General features: G+C 43.5%; 1 protein-coding gene across 1 annotated transcript; it reads right to left on the bottom strand.

The window, feature by feature from the left end:
- Positions 1 to 345: 345 nt before the first annotated feature.
- On the bottom strand, positions 346 to 10237 carry LOC120243714 (putative tripartite motif-containing protein 75). The gene is given in 5 exon segments (XM_039249950.1): positions 346 to 1812; positions 1970 to 2051; positions 4569 to 4665; positions 5410 to 5476; positions 10202 to 10237. Coding segments are annotated over 5 exon segments (1749 nt in total).
- Positions 10238 to 11142: the final 905 nt, after the last annotated feature.

The raw sequence follows: 11142 nt of genomic DNA on the forward strand, positions 1-11142 counted from the left end.
AGAATATAAAAGGTACTAATGTATAGGACCCCATAGTAAATGTATACAAAATTTTTAATATATATAAAGGTACATATACAAAAATCTATTGGAACTGTAAAATTACAATGTATACACTCTAATCTTAGAATTCCAGAAACAGTCTTCACATCTCTGTTAGTTCCCAAAACATCTCTTATTGCTATTGAAACAAAATGGGGGGGAAAAAAGAGGAAACAAAATGAAAAAATCTGTTTAACTCATAAAAGTATTTTAAAAAATCTTGGTACCAGATTTACTAATACGTATCCAATATTCTAACTACTGTCCATAAACTACAGAAAGAGAATGAAACCAACTCCCAATTCATCCTTCAAGATCCCTTACTGCACAGATCGTAAGAGGTTTACGGTCCTGCCCCATGCAGAAGTAAGGCTTTAGTACTTCAGAAAATGCATCCGTGAATGAATGGATGTGAGACCTGTCATTCAAACAGTAAAAGGAAATCTTCCCCAACTCATAGTCCAGATAAATGCCCACCCCTCTGGGCTTTTCCTTCAGCACAAGAGTGACAGGAACAGCCGCTTGTGCCACATAGCCACCGTTCTGCAGCTGAATTGTCCAGCGTCTGCTCTGTGCTGACAGGGGCCACTTTCCCTTCCAGGAAAGGAGGTCCTCACAGACCCCCACGGCCCACTCACTCTTGTCATCCAGCTGCACCTCCCAGTAATGTCGGCCACCATCGAACCCCTCAGAACCCAGGATGATGGGATCCATCATAAATCTCTCTGGATTCCGAGGGACGCTTGGTTTTTTCCTCACAAATGTCACAGACTTTTTATCTTCAGAGACAAGCAGATGAGGATGCGCTGTTTCAGGGTCCAGAGTAACTTCTCGTTGGAACCTCTGTATGATCTTCTGCAAGACCAAGTACTGTGGAGGGAGACTGCAGCCTTCTCTCCTTAACTGGAAAGAGTAGAGATCTGGGGGCTTTGGGCACTCACACCTGTCATGGATACTCCGGATGTCTGTCAGCAGCTTCACCTCTGACATCACGCTCCTCTCGGCCACCTCTTTCAGTAGATCCTGGAGGGTGGAAACATGGTCTGAAAATTCGGTGATGTTTGCACAGAGCATCTGCTGAATGTCCTTCTCTTCCTCAGCTAGCCTTGACAGAACTGCCTCTTGTTCTCGGTCCACAAACTGGTTCAGGTACTTAAACTCAGATGCTAATTTCTGTTTCTGGCATTGCACTTGCTCTCTCAGCTCGATAAGCTTTCTCTCCTGGGTGGCTACTAGTTTCTCCACGTTGGCCACTTGCTTCTCCAGGGGCTCGATGTAACCACTGAGCCTCTGCCTGTGGTGAGAGGCGGCCTCCTCCGCGGGCCTCACGCAGTGGCCCTGGTGGTCAGGGGGCCGCATGCACATGGGACACAACACCTGAAGGTCGTCCTCACAGAAGAGGGTCAGGACCTGCTTGTGCTTCTCACACAGATGCCTCTCGTCCTGCCTCTTCCTCTTGCTCCTGGTGATGTGGAGGCGCTGGGCGATGTCAACCATCCTTCCCAGCTGAAAATTGCTCCTCAAGTGCCTCTATAGGCATGAGTGGCGGCAGACGGGGCAAGGGAAGCTGTCGCTTCGGTCAGCCCAGGACTGTTGGATGCAGCAGCGACAGAAGTTGTGCCCGCATTCGGTGGTGACGGGGTCTCTCAGGTAATCCAGACAGACGGGGCAGTTGGCTTGGGCCTGGAGTCCTGCCAGGGCTGACATCGCTGCCATTGAGCAGAGACAAAGGTCTTTCTGGACAGAGTTGGGTCTCCTGGAGGCTGGGCCCTGGAGGATTTCTCCAGTGAGAGGCAGACACACCCTCAGATGTTACTGTCCTTTCCTGTCCTGGGGGTCCCTTTGTCAAATGAGGGCAGCCTCGCTGTCTAGGAGGCCACCGGCCTCAGGTGCAGTGGAAGGTGCCCAGAGGGGCTCTGTTCACCACCTGCGGGTGATCACGGATGTGCTGGGTGACCAGCGGCCCTCGGCAGCCCAGAGGGGGATGGGAAGCCAAGGTCAGCAATTCTCTGGGTCAGAAAGCAGACATAACTTTAAAGTGCAGATTCGTCCCCTAGAGATGAGAAAACATTATTTCATGTAAAAAAAAAATTACCATTTGTTTGGTGGCACTGCCCACTGCCACATTTGAGGCAGCCATCAATTCTTCTCTCTACCCCCAGGATTCTACCTACACCCACATCAAACACAGCGGTGCTGTGTGGGACTGCAGAAAGTTAAAAGCTTTGAAAGCTGAGCCTCCACCCAGGGTGCGATTTCTCCTTACTCATTATCTGGGGGACCTGGAGGAAGTATATCACATGCTCATCTCTAAGAGAATCAAGTAAATAAGTATTAAAATCCCAATTTCAATCATTTCAATCTCATCAAAGATCCAATAAAGATCCCCAGTATTTTTTTGGTTTAAACCACAGATATTTCTTAAACCACAGCGCTGAGCTCATAGTATGTCAAAATTTAATTTTCACTTAAGTTTCTCAGTTGCAGGATATATCCAACTGTGTACATAAGTGGTTTGGACTAGATTAGATTTACTCCGAGGACCCTGCCAAGTCAGAAAGCTGTGATTTTGACAAGATGCACAGAATGAAAATTGGAGATCAGGAAATCAATGTGAGAAAACACTAGGAAACACACACATGTATATACAACAGCCCTCCAAAGTCATTGATGAACTACCAACTAGTGGTGATTGGTGGGGACAAGATCCACAGAAGAGGGTGTGGATTTTTCCCGTAGAAGCAGTCATTTGTCCCGAAATACAGGCAATGCTTCAGATTCTGTGTCTCCCTCTCTCTCTGCCCCTCCCCTGCTCTCTCTCAAAATAAATAAACAAGCAAGCAAGCAAACAAACATGGAAATGTAGGCTAAGAGGCTAAAGCCAACTCTCAGGGTTGGGGGAAATGTGGAGTTAAGGGCACCCCATAGAAGATGTATTCTGGCAAATACTCCAAACTTTAAATTGGTGTCAGTGAAGTATTACATACTAGAAGAACCATTAATGAGATACCCCTTAAAAAGTCCATTGATTTAATCACCACCAGTGCTGATAGGTTTAAGACAATCTTTGCTTGATTGCCAGGGACCCCAAAATGAATTTCGAAGTGTTAAGAAAATTATGGAAGCATATTTTCAATTTGTTTGGCTGAGGATGTCTTTCTATGGTTGAAAATCAGAAAATCATATTTTTAAAACATATAAATAGCTCTTACATCAAGTAACTCAAAGAAACATAGTGAATAACCTAGATAGAAAAATAGGTAAAGGAGATATGCAAAAGGCCAATCATGAAATAGAAATAGATCATTTTAATAATCCAGAGACATCAGAATGAAAAACAAGAAACTGTTCTTTGTGCCTCATGAGACTGTCAGAGATTTGAAAGACTGCCCATACAGGATAGTGGAGCCAGAAGACCATGTAACCTTTGACAAGTCGGAGAGCGTTTACAGAGAAGGAGAAAATGTTCCTAGCAGCAGGCCTGGCACATAAAAAAAGGTGCCCAGGGATGCCTGGGTGGCTCAGTCGGTTGAGTGTCTGACTTTGGCTCAAGTCATGATCTCACAGTTTAGGGGTTCAAGCCCTGCATTGGGCTCTGTGCTGACAGCTCAGAACCTGGAGACTGCTTTAGATTCTGTGCCTCTCTGTCCCTCCTCTGCTAACACTCTCCGTCTCTCTCAAAATAAATAAACATTAAAAAAAAAAGAGGGTGCCCAATGGTAATTTATACTACCCTCATCTTTCCATAGTCAGGACCCTATCATGAAAGAACGCGCCTTTTGTTGTCACTACTATCTACACCAAAGCTTCCACCTCACCCTTCTGGATGCTCACACCCATCTCTGACTGCTGAGTCCATCAGCACCCACTAGGGCCTCTGTCCATCTCCTCTTCATTCACACGGATCTAATCATGACCTTCTCCTGTAGGATGCCGCTCCTACCTGGAGGGCCACATTCCTCCCTCAGCTTCCAGCTCCCCCTAGCACCAAGCTCCCTGCAGCTGTCGCCTGCTCTCCCTTTTCTAGCAGGCTGAACTCCCTGTGGCCCCAGCACCTTTTGTACATACAGATCCCTTAGTTGTCTGCTGTGCCGCCACCAACTCTCTGTTCATTGGTCACTTCCTCTTGTGATCCAACTTCCTGACTTGCTCATGGGTCACCTCTCCTAACACAATGTCACAGAACAGTAAGGACAGTGTCATGAATTTACCTTTTAACTAGCTATGTCACTTGTAAATCTGAGGAGGTTCTGGAGATTTGCATTCCCTACAGAACCGTAACCTCCATGTTGTCCCCACCATGGCTGTATCTCCAAGTATCTCCTCAATCCTTGGCTAAAGCTGTTGAATGACTGAAATTGGCCAGGTTTCTGGGTCTCCCTTAAAACCAGAATGACTTTGGAGTATAAGAGGGCTTATACATTGGATGTGAGGGCGATCTGGCTGCGACATCTGTCACCCCATTGATAACCAGGGTTGATCTGGCTGATCGGGCTGGCCAGGCAGGTGTCCCCTTCCTCCCTCACTGCTCCATGTGCGTCCTTCCCAAAGCTATGCTCTCGGTCTTAGAGGACGACCTTCCCCAGTAGAGGACGACTGGTCTTTGATCTCCTCTGCTAGAACCTTTAGACAAGCTCTCAAGAGAGCGTATACTCTGAGCATCCGTAAGCAAACAGATGGTTAGATTAAGGAAGATCAAGTTTATACAAGACCTGAGTACCAGGGATCCTGGCCCTATAGCTCTCATCCCTCCACTTCCCACCTACACAAAAACCACCCCTCACTGAGATCCTGGAAGGGATTCCAAACGCAACTTCAGGCCAGCACTTCCGGAAACTTTGTACACGCAGATATTCATCCCCGTTTTCTGACCTGAGTCAGAATACAGAACTGAGAATACAGGAACTGAGTATCTCTATTTTTTGCAAGCATTTAGGGGACATAGGGCAAGGCTCAATGAGGAACTGGAAACCAAAACAAGATGTTTTAAAAGAAGCCAAACTCAAGATTAGGTTCCCTTGTTGGGTGTGATTTCCACCCCTGCACAGAGCAGGAAGTCAAGAGACTCCAGCTCTGGGGCGCCTGGGTGGCTCAGCGGTTAAGCGTCCAACTTCAGCTCAGGTCATGATCTCACAGTTCATGGGTTCGAGCCCCGCATTGAGCTCTGTGCTGACAGCCAGCTCAGAGCCAGAAGCCTGTCTCCAGATTCTGTGTCTCCCTCTCTCTCTGACCCTCTCCTGCTCATGCTGTCTCTATCTCTCTCTCAAAAATAAATAAAACATTTAAAAAAAAAGAGAGAGAGACTCCAGCTCTTACCACTCTCTAGCTCCACCCCATACCCCCATGCCGTTCCAACGCCCCACTTACCTGGGGCAGGTGCCTCTGGACAGCTCTGTAAAAGCTTGTCGCTGAGGTAGATCTCGCTGAGGGATGCCTGAACCCAATGCGCCATCAGATTGGTACCGCTGCATATATATCCCCCAAGGAGGGTGGAGCTACTAGGACCCCGCCCACCAAAGACTGGTGGCTCCTCCCCCCCGGGAAGGAGGGCAGGGCCAGGCTGCGAATGAAGGTATTCAAAGGTGCTGCTTGGTGGGGAGGGGATCTCCTGTGATTTGGCACTGTGTTGACTTGCGTAATCTCATTTGTACCTTTGAAATCCTCCCTTGATCCTTTCAGTGCCGTTTAATCCCGTTTTTGCTGATGAGGAAACCGAAATCTGAAACGCTGTAGAAGAGGCCTGTTAGGGGCGCCTGGGTGGCTTAGTCGGTTAAGCGTCCGACTTTCGCTTGGGTCATGATCTCGCGGTTCGTGGGTTCGAGCCCCGCGTCGGGCTCTGTGCTGACTGCCAGCTCGGAGCCTGGAGCCTGTTTCAGTCTGTGACTCCCTCTCTCTCTGACCCTCCCCTGCTCACGCTGTCTCTCTCTCTCTCTCTCTCCTAGAAATAAATAAAACATTAAAAAAATTAAAAAAAAAAAAAAAAAAAAGAAGAGGCCTGTTAAATTCCTTCACCAGGTCCCCAGGGACAGCCCCTCTTCACAGTAGGCCCCCTCCAGCGGTGTGCAGCGCGAGCACTGTGGAGCCTTCTGCAGGCTCCTGAGAACCCTCAGGGGCTGAGCCTGGGCCCCGGAAGCTCATGGTGCCGGAATTGCCTTTTTCATTAGGTGGAGCCCGGGTGAGAAAGCCAGGCCCGTCAGTCCCTCGGTCTGTAATTCCTTAGGTTGTTGATGTCAACACCCAAGTTTTCATTTTGTCACATGCTGTGTTCTGAGGCCAGCACCTCTCCCCACCACGTCAGTCACAGGTTCCCCGGGGAGTAGGTCCTGAAGGTCATGGGTCTCTGCTGCGTGGTGGGTGACAGGCCTTCACCTAATGTAGATGGAATCTTAGGGGCCTTCTCCACACAGCGACGGTGGTTCCCCATAGTGATCCTGAGGCAGAGGCAGGACAGACCCGCTCTGGGAATTCCAAGGGCTGCAGGAGGCTCGGCCTGGGACCTGAATTAAATGAAGTGGGCCTCTGCTCAGGCTAACCGTGTTTCTTCATCTCGCACACCCCTCACAGCAAATATGGTTCCCAGTGTAGAGATGGGGAAATTGAGGACTCTAGAGTTTAAGTGATGGAGAGGGACTTGCCCAGGCAAGTCCTACTCCGAACCCAAAAGCACGGCCACCATATACCCTGCTCCCCACCCGCGGGCGATGAAGAGCCCTTCGGGTGCAGCGCACTCACGCACTTCCTTCCCAAGGAGCCGCAGCCTGAGGTTACAGCCTACAGCTTGCCCCCTGCCTCTTGCCTCCTGAGACCGGGCCCTTTCTGAAGGTCTTAGCACCCACTTCATCACTACCCACACAGGCATTCCAGTTTTAATGTGTCTCCGATGTGAGTGTTGCAAGGTCTAGTATAGGAAATTAATAGAAAGTGCTTTTAAAATGATTTTGTAGGCAAAATATATAGTTTTGTTCACGTGAACTCAGTATTCTGGACGTTATAAATCAGCAGGACTTCATCGCTTGTGGTTAAATAGTATTCTGGGGCTAAACCAGGAAAAATGATTAAATCAGTCACTTAAAATGAAACACTGTTATTGGTAAGTACTAATATACCACAGACAACCAAACACAGGGGTTTCTGGGTAATAAAGTCCAATATGTTTTATGTTTTGTACTGTAAAAACAAGTAACAGACCTATGGGTGCCTGGCTGGCTCAGCCAGTGGAGCATGCCACTCTTGATCCCAACCCTATGTTGGTGTAGAGATTCTTAAAAAAAAAAAGTCTTAAAAAAATAATGATAACAGGGGGCGCCTGGGTGGCTCCGTTGGTGAAGCATCTCATTCTAGATTTCCGCTCAGGTCATGATCTCCCGGTTTGTGAGTTAGAGCCTCACATAGGGCTCTGTGCTGGAAGCTGAGCCTGCTTGGAGCCTGCTTGGGATTCTGTCCCCCCCGCCCCACCCCCCCACCGCTTGCTCCCTATCTCTCTCTCAAAATAAATAAATAAACATTTAAAACATAATAATAATAAGAGAACTGTGTTTCAGTATTTTTAAAAAAGGCCCTACCCAAAATGTACTTGGAGATTCCTAAATGATAAGTATAGATAAACCAAGCATAGCAGTAACAGCAGCCATCAAGCAGTCACAGTAACACAAAGCAACACTTCCTATTTTACCAGGGTCCCTGGATATTTAAAATAGTTTATTAAGAGCATTGGTATGAGTGCCTGGGTGTGAGAGATTGGGAGTAGAAAATGAAGATAAAGAGAAAAACTAAAAGTTAAGAGACCAACCTTTTATGAGTTACAATATACAATGAACTCTCAAGGTCCTCCGAACAACCAATTAAACAAAAATAAAACAAGCAATGTTGGGATGAGCACTGGGTGTTGTGTGTATGCCAATCTGACAATAAATCATATTTTTCATAAAAATAAATAACTGAAACTACACTTGTTTTTAACTCAAAAAAAGAAAACAAGCAAGAAAATACTTAATATTCTTTTAAAAAATTTATTAATTTACCGCATATTGAAGTATGCATATTTAAAAAATCAAATGATACAGAAATGTATAAGATCAATTTCTCCTCTATCCCATCCCTTCTTCCCTGCCCCACTACCCATCTTCCTCAATGTTAGCTCCTGTTACATTTTCATGTATGTTTCTGTGTCATTTTTGTTTTTATTTTATTGTTACTTTTTGAGGTTTTCTTATTTTATTTTTTAAAACTTACTGTCTTTGGGGAGGGTGTGTAGGTGGCTCATTTGGTTAGGTGTCCAACTCTTGATGTTAGCTTAAGTCATGAGTTTGAGCCCCGCATTGTGCTCAGCCAGAACAGTGCAGAGCCTGCTTGGGATTCTCTGTCTCCCTTTCTCTCTGCCCGTCCCTTCCCCACATGCGCACACATGTGCCCTCTCTTTCTCTCAAGAATAAATTTAAAAAGGGGCACCTGGGTGGCTCAGTCAGTTAAGTGTCCAACTTTGGCTCAGGTCATGATCTCCCAGCCTGTGAGTTTGAGCCCAGCCTTGGGCTCTGTGCTGACAGCTCAGAGCCTGGATCCTGCTTGGGATTCTGTGTGTGTCTCTCTCTGCCCCTCCCTAACTCATGCTCTGTCTCTTTCTCAAAAAATAAAGTGACATTAAAAATAATTTTTTAAAAAGAATAAGTTTCTTAAAATAATAAAAGTTATTTATTATTTCTCTAAAGATTTTATTTTAAAGTCACCTCTAGACCCAATGTGGAGCTCAGACTCCTGAGATTAAGAGTCCTATGCTTTTCCTACTGAGCCAGTCAGTTGCCCCTGTCTTTTTATTTACATTTAAATATATAAATATATTTCTCCACCCCCAAAATATATTTATTATATTATATATTGTACTATATATTAGATTATATATTAATAATGCATAATAATATATTATATCACACATAATAGTATGTGTTATTGATTATTATATTATTAATTATATGTATGTACCAATATATAACATATTATATAATATATAATATATTAACATAAATAATATATAACAATATATAATACTGTATATAGAATTATTATATGTACAATATATAATATGATATATGTAGTATATAAAATATATACTACATTGATCATATATAAGTATATATTATATCTAATTTATATAATATGTAATACATATATTAATAATGATATAATATATTAAGCATATATAAGCATAATTTATAATACACATGCATATATGTATATGTAATATTATAATATATAATATATATAATTTATGTGCATAATAATATGTGCACATAATAAGTATATATAATATGCATATGTTATATACACATTATATATTCATATTACATACATATATAAAATATGATAATAATATTAGTATATGTCCTATAATATACAATATATAATATAATAACAATATATTATTGTTAAATTTTTATAGTATATACATATATGAATGAGATGGGATGACCCTATATATATATTATTTCATGGTTTACTTTTTTTACGATTTAAATAAAACTTATCCTTTTTATATTCTTTATGGAGCTATAATTCGCATTTAACATTGTATTTCTTTTAGGTGATAATAGTTTGATATGTGTATATATTGCAAAGTAATTACCACAGTAAGTTTTATTTTATTTTATTTTTTATTTTAGAGAATGCATGAGCCAAGGAGAGGGGTAGAGGGAGAGAGAGAATTTTAAGCAGGCTCCATGCTCAGGACAGAACCTAATGCAGAGCTCAATCCCATAACTTTGGGATCATGACCTGAGCTGAAATCAAGAGTCAGACATTCAACTGACTGAGCCACCAAGGCTCCCCTACCATAGTAAGTTTTAGTTAACATCCATCAGTACACATAGTCACAAATTGTGTGTGTGTGTGTGTGTGTGTGAGACTTTTAAGATTTAGGGATTTAGCAGCTTTCAAATATACAATACACTATTGTTAACTATAATCATCAAACTATACATTACATACCCAGAACTTATTTATCACATAACTGGAAGTTTGTACCTTTAAAAAAATTTTTTTTAATGTTTTATTTATTTCTGAGAGAGAGTGAGAGAGAGACAGCGTGAGCAGGGGAGGGTCAGAGAGAGAGGGAGATACAGAAGCTGAAACAGGGTCCAGGCTCTGAGCTGGCAGTCAGCACAGAGCTCAACACGGGGCTTGAACCTACGAACCATGAGATCATGACCTGAGCTGAAGCTGAAGGCTTAACTGACTGAGCCACCCAGGTTCCTTGGAAGTTTGTACCTCTTATCTTTAAGCTTATTTATTTATTTTAAATAATCTTTACACCCAATGTGGGGCTCAAACGCACTGAGATCAAGAGTCCCATGCTTTCTGACTGAACCAGCCAGGCACCCCATGGAAGTTTGTACCTTTTGATCACATTTACCCATTTTACCCACCCCCTACCTCCCACCCCTGGCAACTGCCAACCTATTCTCTGTATCTAGAAGGATTTTTTTTGTTTGTTTCTGTTTTGTTCTGTTTAGTGTCCACAAATAAAAGAGATAATACAATATTTGTCTTTGTCTGACATATTTCACTAAGCATAATGCCCTCAAAATCTATCCGTGTTGTTGCAAATAGTAGGATTTCCTTCCTCTTGGGGTACCTGGGTGGCTTAGTCAGTTAAGCGGCTGACTTAGGCTCAGGTCATGATCTCACAGTTCGTGGGTTCGAGCCCCGCATCGGGCTCTGTGCTGACAGCTAGCTCAGAGCCTGGAGCCTGCTTCAGATACTGTGTCTCCCTCTCTCTCTCTGACCCTCCCCTGTTCATGCTGTCTCTCTCTCAGAAATAAATAAAATATTAAAAAAAAAAAAGGATTTCCTTCCTCTTTTTTTTTTTTGGCCAAGTAATATTTCAGTGTGTGTGTGTGAGTAATATATATGTGTGTATATATATATGTCACATTTTCTTTATCCACTTATCTGTTGATGGAGACTTAAGTGGTTTCCATGTGTTGGCTATTGTAAATCATACTATAATGAAAGTGGGGGGTACAGATATCTCTTCAAGATTGTGATTTTACTTCCTTCAGATAAGCATCCAGAAGTATAATTGCTGCATCATATGGTAGATCTATTTTT

Source organism: Hyaena hyaena, unplaced genomic scaffold (assembly GCF_003009895.1).
Source record: "Hyaena hyaena isolate Hyena2069 unplaced genomic scaffold, ASM300989v1 scaffold_356, whole genome shotgun sequence".
NCBI lineage: Eukaryota > Metazoa > Chordata > Mammalia > Carnivora > Hyaenidae > Hyaena > Hyaena hyaena.